The following is a 15750-nucleotide window of genomic DNA, read 5'->3' as shown; positions in this document are numbered from 1 at the left end:
TTCTCAGCCATGGAAACAAACATGTTTACATGAGTGGTTGGGTATCCATGCAATGTGCCTGGACTCTCTCGGTCTGGGCCAGGAAGTTGTCTGTGATGACTCCTAAATGGGCACAATTTCATACTGAGGACACCCAGAAAGATCACTGGCAGTGAAATTTGGGGAGGTGGGTCAGCATCTTCTCAGAAAAGACAGGTATGCACAGAGAACGTCTCTCTAGAGTAACAACAGGTTCACCCTCTCTGGCCAGCCATACTCTCTCAGTCTCTGACCCAGATCTGGAACAGTGTTTCTAGAACATTCCAAAGAGGAAGCAGGCAGTGGGGTTGGGGAGGGTAGAGATGAGGTCAGTCAGTTGAGGCCACCTGGAAAGAGTTTCCAGGATGTGGTCATGGGATCAAAGGCCAGGACACCTTGAGCAGAAGGCTGAAGAGTAAAACAAGATCTCTGGGCTTGGAGTCAGGGAGGTCTTGGGGACCCTGGAGTGGTCCTTCACTGGGAATCTTGGAAAAGCATCATGGGACAAAGTCGCAGGCAGAAGAAAGATGCTGAGTTTATCCACAGCTGGAGAAAACTGTTTCCATGGCAATAGACCCCGTTTTAAAGGATGGCTGTTCCTTTCTTCCAGCTAGGTGGGGATGCTCCCATTTGCTGTGGGATGAACACCTGGTGCCAAGCCACCTTGGGGAAGAAAGGGGGCCCGAGGGAGATGAATATGGTGTCCTGCACAGTTGGCTGCTTTCATGATTTGGTTGAACAGCATTCCGGTTAACAGAAGCCCTGATCACTGTTTGAACAATATTTCTGGCTCAACTTTCTTTGTGCTAATTCATATTACCAGGTGGTTCATTTGGTCTAAATTTGCCTTCTCTTAAGCCTGCAAGCTATTAAAGGGAGGGGCAGCTGCTGCCCTTGAAGGTGCCAGCTTAACCAGTATAAACGCCAGAACATTCTCTTTTGGATGTACATTGCATCTCGCTTGTGGTTGTATCCTTAGCACCAACCAAGAGGGATTTGGAGGCTGGTGGAAGGTAAAAGCCAGGAGAAGTGGGTGTAGAGAAGGTAAAATATTTTCCTTGATTTTTCCTTCTCCCTCCCCCGCCCTGAGCTGTATTTTGGAAGCACAACAGTAAGGCAGCCGACACCTGGGACCTCAGGAATGTGAGCCGGTTTCTATGTAAGGTTTCTACACGGCCCGGATGCTCCCTTTGAGGAACATTAATGATCAGGGCTTCTTCCCAAATTGCTTGCCTCCTACCCTGACCCGACAACATCCTCACTTCCTTCAGAATTTTCCAGGAGACATCAGGCAGTGCTGTGGGTCTCAGTAGTCTGTGATGACGGTGTCTGCTGCAAGGTCCAGTTCTCCCACCTCAGACAGAGGCGTGTGTGTGTGTGTGTGTGTGTGTGTGTGTGTGGTGTGGTGTGCTCATGCCATGGCACTGAGTGAAACTCAGAGGATAATTTTTCAGAGTCAGTTATCTCCTTCCACCATGTGGGTCCCAGGGATTGAACTCAGATCATCAGGTTTGGCAGCAATCACCTTTACCCGCTGAGCCATCTCATCAACCCAATTCCAGATTCTTATTTTACCTCTTTGCTAGACCTATCAGTAGAATACATTTAAGATAAATTAACTACTTGGTAAAAGCATGGGTTGTGGTAGAAATATGAACTTTATTATTTACTTATTTTATTTATGTGTATATGCAATCTGGTGTGTGTGTGTGTCTGCTGTGTATGAATCTGGTGTATATGTGTGTTTGTATCTGGTGTGTGTGTGTGTATCTGCCATGTATATGTGTGTGTTAGCCATGTATGTTTGTGTATGTATCTGCCCTGTGTCTGTATGTGTATCTGCTGTGTGTATATGTGTATGCCATGTGTGTGTACCTTCTGTGTGTATATGTATGTATATCTGCCACATATATGTGTGTGTGTGTGTGTACTAGCCATGTATTTTTGTGTATTCATCTGCCCTGTGTATATTCATGTATCTGTTGTGCATGCGTGTGTGTATGTGTGTGTGTCTGCCATGTGTGGGTACCTGTGGAGGTAGAATAGAGCCTTAGATCCCCTTGGAGCTGGAGTTATAGACAGTTATCTGAGGTGGGTTCTAGGTACAGAATGTGGGTCTTCTTTAAACTGCTGAGCCATCTTGCCAGCTCATGACATTTTTTAAAAATATTTATTTATTTATTTATCTATTTATTCCAAGCACCCACATAGGACAACTCACAACCTGTAACCCCAGCTCCAGGGTATTTACCACCCTCTCCTGGACGCTCTGGACACATGCAATTACATGTACATACGCACAGGCACATATATACTCTTTTTTTTTTTTAATTCATTGGGCATGGTAAAGTCTACCTTTAGTTCTAGCACTTGGGAGGATCTCTATAAGTTCGGGGACAGCCTGGTCTTCATATGGAATTCCAGGACAGCCAGGGCTACACAGAGACCCTAACTTAAAAATAACAAGAACCTAATGACAGAAGTAGGGGAAAAGTCATATGAAGACCATGCAGGGGTGTGGCCTAGTGGGGATAGGGCATATAGAGACCATGCAGGGGTGTGGCCCGGAGTTAGATCGCTTGCCTAGCATGTTCCAGGTCCTGGGTTCCAGCCACAGTGCTGAAAGCATAGGTCTTACATACAGAAAAGTACACAGATCAAAATACAGCGTGCTGGCCTGAGTTTGAAACAGGCCAGGTCAGGTGCAGTGGCACACCTCAGGAGACTGAGGCATGACCCAGAGTTCAAGGCCAGCCTGGGCTGCAGTAGTGAACTTGTCTCTAAACCAACAAAGAGGTGAAAGAAGAAGGGAAGGAGGGACAGACAGTCGGAGGGACAGAGGGACGGGCAGAGGCAGGTAGGCAACAGCACCCAGAAACCCCTGGCTCCCCTCATGGCTGTAGCAGGAACAGCAGTTTGGCTCTTCCTGAGCCTTCCAGTGGAAACAGGACTCTGGGCGCAGGCGCTTTGAGGTTGGCTTTTCCCTGTGAGCTGCACTGACCTTTGATTCTCAGATGGACTCACACCAGTGTGAGCGAGGAGGACGGTGAGGATCCTGTTTCTGCCGAGACGGAGGTCTCCTGACAAATTAGTTATTTTTGAGTCACAAACTCCAAATCTTGTGGGGAGAGAGAGGTGACCATGCCAGGGTTGTGTTCTTCTGGGCCACTCTGGCGATGCCACTCACCTGCTGGAGGAGAATCGGATTCTGTTTCCTAATCTAGGAAATGGGGGTAGTGACCGCCTAACCTGTGGGGCTGGACAGGGGACTTTAAACAGGTCAGAAGCTTTGGAAAGCATCACCAGGAAAGGTGACAGACTGTGCGTGAATGCCGGTGGGCGTGGGTTAGTCTTCCAGGGAAATCTTCTGTTTGTTTTGGTTGTAGCCCGGTGGAGACCCCGAAGGGAAATAAGAGAGCCCGATCCTTGGACCGGCAGGTTCCCAGGAAGAAGGACCCCGAGTCCTCGAACACCAGGTGCCCCTCCAGCGCCACCTGCAGGAGGACAGCCAGCGATGGAGCCAGTAGTTCTGAGAGCCCATCTCACTTTGCAGAGGCACAGGGCGCAACCGCCGCAGCCCTCCCTCCGGGAGAGGGGCGCAGATTTCTCCCCAGTGAGCAGGGGCCCCCAGAAGACACCAAAAAAGAGAGGCTTCCGAGGGAGGCCCAGCAGAGCTGGCTCAGGCTGGTGCTGAATATCTTACTCATGAGGATGGAGGAGCCCAGAGAAAAGGCCAGCAGGGCGGCAAAGGGGAAAGGGGACCTACCAGAGTCAGCCGAGGAGCCAGCCCTCAGGAAGAAATCGCATGAGAAGAGGACCAGCCGCAAGAAGCACAGTCACAGGAAGCCTATAGCCGAAGAGCCTCCGGGGCCCCAGACCGCAGAAGCGCAAGGCCGAGAGGATGTACCGCCCAGTTTGGCTGCCTCAAGCGCCCCCCATGAGATAGCCCTGGGTCTGATCTGCAGGGGTGAGCAGACTAGGGTCACCCCATTGTCCCACCCCAAGGACCAGGGTGCTCCAATCTCCTCGGATCACAAGTGGACAGTGGGGGACATTTCTGTGAGGTTATAAACAGCTGAACGCTCGAATTCTGAATGGCAACGCTTCCGTTGGGTTGACTTCATGTCCCCACCAGCGAGAGAGAGAGAGAGAGAGAGAGAGAGAGAGAGAGAGAGAGAGAGAGAGAGAGAGAGAGAGATGCTGTCTCGTCGTGGGTCAACACAGCTTACACAAAAAGACAAGTGTTTGCTGCCCTGTAGCTGGTGTTAAATGCAGTGAGATTGGGGGAGGGGCAGAAGTAGCGGCTCTCCCACCCCACAAGCCTATGGGTGCCTACCAGTGCCCTGTCTAGGCCCTGCTCTGTCAAGAATAAATCTGCTGCTGGACATAGTGGCACAAACTTTTAATCCCAGCGCACCGCAGGCAGAGGCAGGCAGATCTCTGAGTTTGAGGTCAGTCTGGATTCACAGCAAGATCCCGGACAGCCAGGGGAAACCCTGTTTGGGGGGGGGGGGACACAACAAATGAACAAAAGAAGAAACCTATTGTGCTAGTTTTTGCTGCTGTGGTGGAAGTCTCCTGGCTGGAGGCCCTGGTGCAGACACCCTGTGGCTCTGATGGGAAGGGAGGCTCAGGGAGGCTGGTGGAGGGGAGCCTGACCTGAGACATTCCACTTTCCTCCTGGAAGTCCTAGCCAGCTTCTGATTTGGGATGAGGTTTAGGGGTGGCTGCTGTCTGGCCTGTCACTCTATGGAGGTCGTGCTGCACGTTGGTTAACAAGGTCTGAGGAATGTCACTAAATCCGGTTTTAACTTGCTTTCATTTGATTTGCAGGGGGACCAGATTCCGACCTTCCTCAGGCCTTGCCCACTGAAGGAGGCCATGCTGAAACCCCAGACAGCTTTGGCCAAGCCTCAGGTCCTCCATTAGAAGAGGACCCCAGGAAGCTTGACCGTGAGTCCAAATCTTAGCATCTTTCTTTCCTTGTGGATAGGAGTCTGCACCAGACTAGAAGGCTTGCTCAGTGCACGCGCACGGATCTGTCTTGCCTGTCCTGCTGCTTCTGGCATTGTGAACTTATTTTAGAGTCTAGCAGGAGAGAGACTGAGGCAGCAGAAAGGCTGCTGGCAAGCGCTCCTGCTTCTGTGACCATGGCAACGTGGCTTTGCTTTCGATTTCTTTTTTTTCTTTTTCTTTTTGGTTTTTTGAGACAGGATTTCTCTGTATAGCCCTGGCTGTCCTGGAACTCACTTTTAGACCAGGCTGGCCTCGAACTCAGAAATCCACCTGCCTCTGCCTCCCAAGTGCTGGGATTAAAGGCGTGCGCCACCACGCCCGGCTTCAATTTCTTAAAATGTATCTTGAAATATGTAGGAGACAGGGCAGGGGTGCACCTCAGTTTGCACAGCCCTTGCCTGGCATCAGGAAGCTGGCATTAGGTCCCCAGCATTGTGTAATTGGGATGTGGTAGTGTACACGAGTAGTCCCAGCACTGGGGAGGTGGAGGCAGGAGGATTGGTTCAAGATTATCTGCTATGTAGTGAATCAGAGGCCACTTGGAGCTACATGAGACCCTATTTATCTATTTATCTATCTATCTATTTATCTCTCTGTCATCTATCTATCTAGCTATCATCTATCTAATCTGTCATCTATTTATCTAGCCTATCGACCTATTTCATCTATTCTATCTAACCTATCATCTAGTCTATCATCTATCCACCCATCTATATGTCTATCTATCTATTCATCCATCCATCCATCCATCCATCCATCCATCCATCCATCCATCCATCTATCATCTGTCACCAATTCTGTCTATTTTATATATTTATATCTTATCTATCTAGCCTATCTAATCTACCATCTTATCTATCCATTCATCTATTAGGCCTATCTTCATCTATCTATTATGCCTACCACCTATCTATTGAATAGAGACTAAAGGTGTAGTTAGACAGGGACCCTGTGTTAGCAGGTAAAAGGTCTTGGGCTTAACTAAACAAGGCAGCTACATGGAAAAATGGAAAGAACTGTCCAACGGCCACAGCGAGGAGCCTTCAGTGTGCTCTGAATCTTCTTGCAGAATTACAGGGAATAAAACGAAGCTTCATCCATACAGACTTTTTTTTTTTTTTTTTTTTAAAGATTTTATTTATTTATTATATGTAAGTACACTGTAGCTGTCTTCAGACACTCCAGAAGAGGGCGCCAGATCTCGTTGCGGATGGTTGTGAGCCACCATGTGGTTGCTGGGATTTGAACTCTGGACCTTCGGAAGAGCAGTCGGGTGCTCTTACCCACTGAGCCATCTCACCAGCCCATCCATACAGACTTAAACACCCGTCTCTCAGCAGTGCGTCCAACCTCATACACAATCAGAACACCTCCACACATACCCTCTTCATTTAACTGTCTAAAAACGAGGGCCGAATTTTTAAAGGCAGGGATTGCAAGGGATGGAAAAGCATTTCTGTGGCCAGTTTGTAAGGTATTTACTTTACCATTGTCTTGCCTGAGAGGAAAATGAACTGTAGACTGTCAGGAAACAGGAAGCCAGGGGGGTTGGTGAGAGACCAGGAGTGAGGGGTAGAAACCCCCACAGCTACTCAGGGGCAGAGATGCTTGTTTGTTTGACATTTCATGCAAACAGACCTTTGGGGTGCAGCTAGTGGAGTGGGCACGTCACCCCTGTGTAAGGCAGAACAAGCCACCCAAGGAAATGTTCTGGTGTGAGGAGTAGTGGAAGCAGCTCTGGGGCAGGTCCAGTGTGACCTGTGGAGCGCCACCTGATGTCCTCTCTGTGCCTTAGGATAGGGACCCGTTATTATGTGGGGCTGGAAGACTTGGAATCAGCCTTGGGAAATGTTTCTAATCCCTGCTCCTTTGTTTGATGTCCTGACAGCCCATGAGAGATTGTGACCCATATTTCACAGGGAAAGCTGTAAAGATCCAGAGGGGGACGTGATTTGGCCACCACCAATTCAAAGTTCCCAGATCTAGAAAGCTCAGTTGACAGGGCAAGTGGACATCGGGTCTTAAATCCCTGCATAAAACATCATGCTTTGGGCTGTGAGATGGCTCAGAGGGTAAAGGCATGTTATAGCAAGCCCTGATGATGTGAGTTTGATTCCTGGGACCCGTATATTAAACGGAGAGAACTGGCTTCTGCGAGATGTCCTCTGATCGCCACATGTGTTTCTCTTCTCCCTAATAATTAAATTATAAAAAATTAAGACATTTAAAAAGTCATACTTTGCCTCAAAAATACTTCCCCGTATTCAGTCAGGATGGTGGGGGATGGGAGGGTCTTTGGGTATTGGGGGGATGGGAGGGTCTTTGGGTATTGGGGAACCTCAATCCTGAGGGATCCAGGCTGGCTTCATTCTCCCTGGGAGTCCAGATCTGGATACTGTCTGCATACCTAGGAGTGGTGGTACCCATGCTCTCTTGCAGAGGATGATGTCATCTGGAAGATCGTGGAATTGCTCAAGAAAGCTGGAGACCAACTGGAAGAAGAGGTGAGGAGCAGGCATCAGAGAGCGCCTGCAGAGCTGCTGCAGCTCCCGGTTCGTGCCCCGCCTCCCCGTCCAGTTAGCCCCACTCCTTAATTCCAGAAGCTGCCTCCCGCTCTGGGTGGGCCCTGTCTGGGGCTGCCTTTCTCTTCTCCTCAAGACCAGGGATCTGACCCAATTTCTTTCTCCTCCCCACAGCAAGTGCAAATCCCTCAGCCAGAAGCGGTTCCTCCACGAAAGCCAACGCCACTCCCCAGGAAGAAATCGCAGGAGAAGAAGTCCAGCCTGAAGAGAGTCTTGTCCCTCAAGAAGCCTGCCTCCGAGGAACCCAGGAGAGTAGGCACAGCCACTACCCTTGGCCCAGAAACCCGGCCCAAGAGGCCCAGCTTCCTACCCCTGTGTGTTAGTAGCCAGCGAACTTCCACCTCCAGCAGCCTTGGTAAGCAGGCTCTAGCAGTTGCCATAGCAACTGCAGCTGCCTCCTGCTCTGGAATCTTTCTGATGCCCACACTAGGCCTTGAGCAGTGTAGGGAGGATGGAGATGGAGAAGAGACCAAAGCTTTTCCCCTCCACATGGTCTCACTTGAGTACAGGCAGCCCACCTCAGCCTTTGAAGTGACTGTGTGCAGGGTCCTTAGCCACTCTGGGATGTTTTTGTAACAGCACCAGGGACAAGGGTCCTGGGTTCCAAGCTACATTTTTTTTTTTTTCTTTTAATATGTGTGGATGTTTTGCCTCCGTGTATGTCTGGGCACCGCATCTGTGTCTAGTGTTTGTGGAGGCCAGAGGTGGGCATCAAATCCTAGGAGCTAGAGTTACAGTTGATTATGAGCCACCATGTGACTCAAACTTGGTCATCTGGAAAAGTGCTCATAACCACCGAGCCATCTCTCCCCATGCACACAGGCTGATTTTGTTGCTTGGTTGGTTTTTGTCTGGAACAGGGTCACATGTCACCCAGGCTGGTCTCAAACTCCCTTGTGGAGCCAAAAATGACCTTGAACTTCTTGTCTGCTTGCCTTTACTTCCTAAATGCAAGAATTATGGGCTTGTGCACCACCACCCAGTTTGTGTGGTACTAGGGCTAGAACCCAGGGCCTCATGCCTGCTGGACAAACCGCCTATCAGCTGAGTACCCTAGGCTCTCCCGATTGTACACTATCCTATCCCTGTCTCTGTGCCTCTGATTCCTTCCCGTGTCCTATTGTCCGTCTGTATCAGAGTTTGTTGCAGAGATGAGTGCAGGAGAGAAGGGCTGTCATAGTCATGTGGCTCATCAAAGCGGGAGCCAGAGCCGGAGGGAGAAGGCCTGGTCTCATTGGCTCTTCCTGGGCATTAGGGTGGATGGGGGCTAGCCTTGTATGACACTGTTGTCAGGAGAGCGCGGATTTGGGGTCATAAGAGGAGAGATTTTCAAGCAAGGAGGTTTAGGCCATGGCTCTTCATTCGTGGCACGGAGCCAGGCACCTTCTGCCCCCTAGTGGACCAACCGAAAACAGCGGCTAGGTAAGGAAACCCCATGGAAAGAAAAAGAGAAGCCAAGGAAAGGCAGTTCTGGGGGGCTGCAGAGAGCATGGTCGGGGTCCTCAAACAGAGCCCCAGACCCGGCACAGCCTTGCAAGCCTTACAAGCCTTGCAGAGCCCACGGTTGGCGTACACTGGCACCTGCCCAGGCTCAGGTTGCTGGGCGTGGCTGACACACACACTGACTGTGCCTTTCTGCTTCCCAGACTTGGAGGCGCCGGAGTTCCAAGAGGTCCCGTCTGTAGATGGTGGAGGCTCCCATCCCTCTGAGCTCCACACACCAGCTGCCATATTTCAGGGACCCGAGGAGAAGCCACTGCTGGACAGAGCCTCTGAATCCAGTTAGTCCCTTGCCCCTCAGAAACACCCCCCTCTGCCACCCCCACCGCCCACCTCCAGCAAATAGCCCATCTGTCTAGACTCTGCCATTTGGAAAGGGCAAGCTGAGGCAGATCGAGGGAGGCCAAGGCCTATTTCAGTCTCTCTGTGGGAGGTCTCGGCTGTGGAGACAGCACATTTCACCCGTTAGCCTCAGTTTCCTCATTTTGCAAGGCTGGCCCTTGAGAGTTGCTGGAAGTTCTAATTGAATGACTGCCTGTAAGGCATAGCAGGGTCGGCCTGTCAGCCAACAGGTTGTGTTGCTACTGAGCATGGTTATTGTCGTTAGGTGGCCGGCTGAGAGCTGCCGTGGTGCCAGGAAGGGGCTGAGAACACAGAAGGGAGGTCTCCACACAGTTATCAGTTTTATTATTATTATTATTTGTTTTTTTTTTTTTTTCGAGACATGGTTTCTCTGCATAGTCCTGGCTGTCCTGGCACTCACTCTGTAGACCAGGCTGGCCTCGAACTCAGAAATCTGCCTGCCCCTGCCTCCCGAGTGCTGGGATTAAAGGCGTGCGCCACCACGCCCAGCTTTTTTTTTTTTTTTTAAGATTTATTTATTTACTTATTTTATGTATGTGAGTATACTGTCACATTTCTCAGTCACACCAGAAGAAGGCATCAGATCCCATTAGAGATGGTTATGAGCCACCATGTGGTTGCTGGGAATTGAACTCAAGACCTCTGGAAGAAGCAGTCAGTGCTCCTAACCTCTGAGCCATCTCTGCAGCCCCATCAGTTTTTTTTTTTTTTTAAAGATTTACTTATTTATTTTATATCACTACACTGTAGCTGTCTTCAGACATACCAGAAGAGGGCATCAGATCCCATTATAGATGGCTGTGAGCCACCATGTGGTTTCTGGGAATTGAACTCAGGACCTCTGGAAGAGCAGTCAGTGCTCTGAACCACTGAGCCATCTCTCCAGTCACCACAGTTATCAGTTTATTGTTGACAGAACCAAGCCTGGATCTAAAACATTGTCTAATATCTGGAGACGCTTTAAACTGCTTTGGGGGAGGCAAGGGATGCTGGAGAGATAGCACAGCCCTTAAAGTTTGCACTCCAGAATGCACATGGAAAGAAAAGAGAGACAACAGAAAAGCTGGGGTGTGTGGACCTGGCCCCGGCCTCAGAGGCCTTTGTAAGGAACCCTGTCCTTTTCGTAGGAGAATTCAGGCGGAAGATCCTGGCCCTGCTCCAGAGTGCAGAGGACGAGAGGGGGGAGCAGGTGAGGATGCCCTCCGGGATGATCCTGCTCTTCTGGGGACCCCCACCCCTCATTCGGGGGACCCCCACCCCTCCTTCGGGGGACCCCCACCCCTCTGCTGCATTCTAAGCTCCGGACTGGCCTCCCCCAGACAACACTCCCTAGCACCAAAGGCCTTCTCCCCTCCTCCTCCTTCTAGGCCATAGTTCACCTTTGACCTTCTTGAGGCCAGGGAGCCCTGACTCAATTTCTCTCTTTCTCCCCATAGCAAGCTCAAGTGCAGGAGGCAGGGGAGGCCGGAGAAAACCCGGCCCCAGTCTGCAAGGTGAAGTCCCAGGTGAAGAAGTCTAACCTCCGGAGAGCCTTTTCTCTCAGGAAACACAGCTCCAAGGATTCTAAGAAAACAGAGGCTTCAGGGACTCCAGGCTCTGGCAGCCTGGAGGCCCGGCTACCCAAGAAGCATGGCTTCCTGCCCATGTGTGTCAGTGGCCACAGAGCTTCCATCTCCAGCAGCCCAGGTGAGCAGGTCTGGTGTTCCCATGGTAACTTCAAGCCTTGCCCTCTGCTTTCTGCTGTGAGAAGAGTGGAGAGGTGAAGATGTCAATTTCAGCAGGACATCTACCAAAAAACTCAGAGTTCCCTTTCTTAAAAACAAAGGCATCACCAGAAAGTGGTGGCGCATGCCTTTAATCCCAGCACTTGGGAGGCAGAGGCAGGTGGATCTCTGTGAGTTTGAGGGAGCAGCCTGTTCTACAGAGCCAAAGGTGTTGCTAGATCTCTGGTTGTCAGATGTCACTAGGGAGTGTTAATAGAGACACACCAGGATTTCAAGATGACTGCAGTAGAACGTGAGGATCATTGCTGTGCAGTGATTTCCCTGCTCGTGTGCAGTACCTGCTGTTTATACAGTACTATCTCAGTTAACTCTGTCTTCTGATTCCCATTTGACAACAGAGTCAGGCGAAGTTTGGACTGACTGGGCCAAGGCTTGCACATTTAAAGGGGAGGTGATCTTGCTGGGTGAGAGCCATGGGCACGTCCATGTGCTTCTTAAACTGTGGCCTGTGGGGAAGCAGAGAGCAGAGAGGGAACAAAGATCCCCTCAGAAGCAGGGCAGGGCTGGCCTCCTTCCCCCTCCTCCCCCGAGGGCTGAGACACATGCCAAGCTCATCCACTTTTCTGCAATCCCTTTCAGAAAGCCTGGAGTTCCAGAAGACGGAGGCTGCAGGAGGGGCACCAGCTGGGTCCCCAGGAGCACCTTTCCAGGCCAGGAGTCACACACCAGATGAGGGGCCTTCACCAGAGAGAGCCTGGGAATCTAGTCAGTATATCCTGCACCCTCTGGGGTAGCTTCAGCTAGTTTCTCTTCCACATGCCCCAGGCTAAGTAGGGGATGCTCAGATGAGTGGAGAGGCGCCAGTGGTGTGCTTGTTTTTAAAAAATGATTTATTTTATTTACTTTATGCATATGTGTGCTCTATCCACATGTACACCTTCCTGCCAGAAGAGGGCATCAGATCTCATTACGGATGGTTGTGAGCCACCATGTGGTTGCTGGGATTTTGAACTCAGGACCTCTGGAAGAGCAGCCAGTGCTCTTAGCCGCTGAGCCATGCCTCCAGGCCCTATTGGTGTGCTCTTTAAACTGAGGCTGTTGGGCAGGGATACTGATGGCTTTAGGGTCCTTAGTCAGTCTCACTGGTATAAATGATTCTACCTTGGTCCAATTCAAGCTGTTCATTACAACCTCTCTGAGTTTCCTGCATATTTTACTAAGTCCGGTTCAAATCAACACCAAAGATCCATAGCACAGCCAAGTAGCCCTCCTGTTGTGACAGCACCCATGGCCAAGGGACGTTCCCCTCCACATGTTCTGGCTGGCCACTCTGAGCCCAAGCTTCCATTCCTGAGGTTAGGAGCCCTCAGCTTTCCTGTGTGTCAGGTGGAGTTGAGTTCAGTCACAGGCGTTTAGATAGGACATACGTCTCTATTTGGGCAGCTGTGCTGCCCGCCATGGGTGCCGGGTTGTCACTGTGGACAGTCTCTCATCTTTTCTTTCTTCCCTCAGAGGAGTTCATGATCCAAAAGCTCGTGGCAAGTCTCCAAGAGGTGGACAGGGATCTAGGGAGGCAGGTGAGTACCTCTCAAACTCTCCAGGCAGATACGGGAGCTCTCTCCCCTGAGACCTGCGTCCTATCCCTACTTCTGAGTGACCTTGGTCGTGTCCCTTGACCTCTCTGAACCTCTTTTGAAAAATAGGGATATTCCTCATTTGACTAACAGGTGTCTCTGCAGAGAGCACTAACACGAGGCAGGTGAAGAGAATGTTAGCTTGAAATGATAGGATTGCAGGCAGGCTGGGGAGATGCCTCAGCAGGGAGAGTGTGTGCTATGCATGCCCGCCATGCCCACCCGCCAAGAGCCCGAGTTCAAATCCCAAGCACACATGTAAAAAAGCCAAGCATGGGATCATGCGCCTGTCAGAACACAGAGCCGTATGGGAGGAGACAGAAAGATCGGTGGGGTTTGATGGTGGTTAGCCGAGTCTGTGTCTCAAGAGAATAAGGCAGAGCCCTAGAGCAAGGATTCGCTGGCCTCTGTATGCACACTTACACGAGTGCAAACATCATATACATATGCACATGCGTGTATGCACATTCTCTCTCTCTCTCTCTCTCTCTCATACACACACACACACACACACACAACCAGAATGTTCTAATTGCTCCAAATCAGGGTCTGCCCCAAGCCAAAGCCAGAGCACCTCCGACCCCTCAGATCCTGCCACAAGGTCACCTTTGGTGGGCTCAGCCTTGCCAGCGAGCCAGTTCTTTGTTCTTTCAAGCAGCCTCCACCCTGGTGGAAGACCTCAGTCCTCCCCAGGAGGCGTCCACACATCACTGCCTGGGCCACCTTACCATCCTTGTCCAGGTCCTTATCCCCATCGGTGTGCCCAGGATCTCAAATAAATCTCATGGGCGACCTAACTCTTTGTCTTTGGGTCTCCCACCTCCCACCTCCTGGAGACCCCAGTTACCATGTCCGGATATGAAGAGAAGTAAATTAGCTGGAAAGACCTTAGTGTGGGGCTGAGAATCTATTGAGTGTTTTTCCTGGCCTCTTGAGTCTATTTCCAACCGTTTTTGGAGAGGGGATCTGGTCACCCCCACTTTTCAGGGTGACGAGTTCCGTGCCATATTGGCTCTCCGTACACGTGTGTTTGTTTGTTTTGTTTTGCCCTGCAGCTGCAAACTGTATCTTATAGAAGTGAGGGTGAAGTGGTGGAGGGATTTAATGAAGGGGTGCTCTCCCAGGATGCTAGGGAGCAGACTGGGGCGGGGGTAGGGGAGACCCCGCAGGCTGAGCACTGACCACTCCACTTCCGTTCTAGATCCGGAAGTACCCCAGCTTCAAGCGTTTTTTTAACGAGTTCTCGGATGCCTCCCTCAGGAAGCTGGTGGCCACCTTAGACAGACAGAAGGCCAGCCTCTCAGAGGAAGGCCGGAGCCTCGCCAACAGGCCGCCACCCTGTGCCTTTGGCACACTGAACAAGTTTGCGGCCAACCGCAGCTGCACCATCTGCACCCTGATGCAGTCCAGAGGCGAATACAAGGGACACAGTTACGCCCACTTCTTGTCAAGGAAGGCCGAGCAGGTGAGAGCGGGGGTGGGGATGGGGTGGTGGTGGTGAGGGGGGGGAGGGGTAAGGATGGGTCAGCATAGCCACAGGTCTTCTGACTTTCCTGATGCGTGTGCACGCGTGTATGAGTGTCACGGGGCATGGGTGGAGATCAGAAACAATTCTTGGGAGTTGGTTCTAGAGATGGATGGAAGTCAGCTTGCCAGTCTTACTGGCAAAGACCTTTACCTACTGAGCCCGACCCCCCATCTGATTTTTAGACTTCAGTTCAAATGCCATCCTTGCTGCAGTCTTCTGGGACACAAAGACAAGAGCTAAGCTGTAGTCAGCTTCAAAGGACAGGCAGCTGAGCCCGGTGTTGAGGTGTTGCGAGTTGGTCCCAGGGGCCTGCAGGAAGTGGCAGATGCAATTTGAGTGATCAGGGCTTTGGAGACTGAGGCTGAGGTGGAAGGACTGGGGACAGCTGTGCCCGGTGAAGCGGGAGGGGAGCTGCAAAGTCTAGGGGACCTATCTGGGCGTGGATTGGCACGGTGGGGAGCTTGCTGTCTCTGGCCCTGCTGAGTCTGCCTGTGGCTTTTCCCCTCCCAGGACATCACGAATCTGGATAGCCAGAGTCCGGACTGAAGGCCACATCTCATACACAAGATCTTTCTGAGTAGCTAATAGTCAGCAGCTTTGGCCCGGAGACCCTGAAGACCCCCATAGGATGGCCCACTTTTGTGCTTCCCTGCAGACAAGAATGGACCATGGACAATTTCTCTGTGCGCTCAGCATTGTCTGGGAACACTTTCTTCCTGGAAGTGGGACCCAGAAGCTGTGCTGGGGTCGGCACTGGAATGGGGTTAGGAGGTCAGGCTTCATCAAGTGAACCTGGAGGCTCTCCCCTCTGCATCCCATCCCCCCACCCTCAACTCCCTCATCCCTCATGACTGACATCTGCCAAATCCATGAGTCTTAGCTGGGGTGTGTGTGTGTGTGGTCTGCTTATCTGCCTGCCTGCCTGCCTGCCTGCCTGCCTGCCTGCCTGCCTGCCTGCCTGCCTGCCTGCCTGCCTGTCTGTCTTGTGTCACTGGGTGGAGGGAGGGAGTGTAGGTCAAAGGTCAATCCCCGGTGTCCCACCTCCATTTCCGATCTGCTTTGTTTTTTGAGACTCACCCAAGCAGGTTTGTCTGAGGTTGAGAGTCCAAGGGATCTGCCTGGTTCAGCGCTGACATCACCCAAACATCGGCCACCACACCCCACCATAAATGAGTCTTCATTTTGAAAGGTAGTTTTTAAATTCAGTTTCCAGCTGGAAAACGCACATGCATTCAAATAGCTGTGTCTCTGCCACGTCACTCCCGATCTCCTGGAATCTTATTAGCCTTCATGAAGATTCTGAAAGTTATCTAGGTTATTTGCCTATAATTTTTTTTGGTTTTGTTTTTTTTGTTTTTCGAGACAGGGTTTCTCTGTGTAGCCCT

General features: G+C 51.1%; 1 protein-coding gene across 1 annotated transcript; it reads left to right on the top strand.

Annotated features, from left to right (window-relative positions):
• The first annotated feature begins 3018 nt into the window (after nt 1–3018).
• Nucleotides 3019–15314, top strand: Bnip5 (BCL2 interacting protein 5). Its single transcript, XM_029470955.1, has 12 exons — nt 3019–3064; nt 3405–3985; nt 4852–4971; nt 7474–7538; nt 7731–7971; nt 9263–9397; nt 10607–10668; nt 10916–11165; nt 11843–11968; nt 12716–12780; nt 14039–14302; nt 14876–15314. The coding sequence occupies exons 1-12, from the start codon at nt 3033–3035 to the stop codon at nt 14909–14911; spliced, it is 1977 nt and encodes a 658-aa protein (XP_029326815.1). The 5' UTR covers nt 3019–3032; the 3' UTR covers nt 14912–15314.
• The last annotated feature ends 436 nt before the right edge of the window (nt 15315–15750 follow it).

The sequence above is a fragment of the Mus caroli genome, chromosome 17 (assembly GCF_900094665.2).
Source record: "Mus caroli chromosome 17, CAROLI_EIJ_v1.1, whole genome shotgun sequence".
In the NCBI taxonomy this organism is placed as follows: Eukaryota; Metazoa; Chordata; class Mammalia; order Rodentia; family Muridae; genus Mus; species Mus caroli.
The sequence above is the reverse complement of the archived record's forward strand: the minus strand, read 5'-3'. Positions and strand labels throughout refer to the sequence as shown.

Bases quoted from the DNA above. Each gene is read 5' to 3' on its own strand.
- Bnip5 (XM_029470955.1), top strand. From the start codon at position 3,033: ATGGACTCACACCAGTGTGAGCGAGGAGGACG. The intron at 7,539-7,730 runs GTGAGGAGCAGG...TCCTCCCCACAG, and splicing joins GAGACCAACTGGAAGAAGAG to CAAGTGCAAATCCCTCAGCC. The intron at 10,669-10,915 runs GTGAGGATGCCC...TTCTCCCCATAG, and splicing joins AGGACGAGAGGGGGGAGCAG to CAAGCTCAAGTGCAGGAGGC.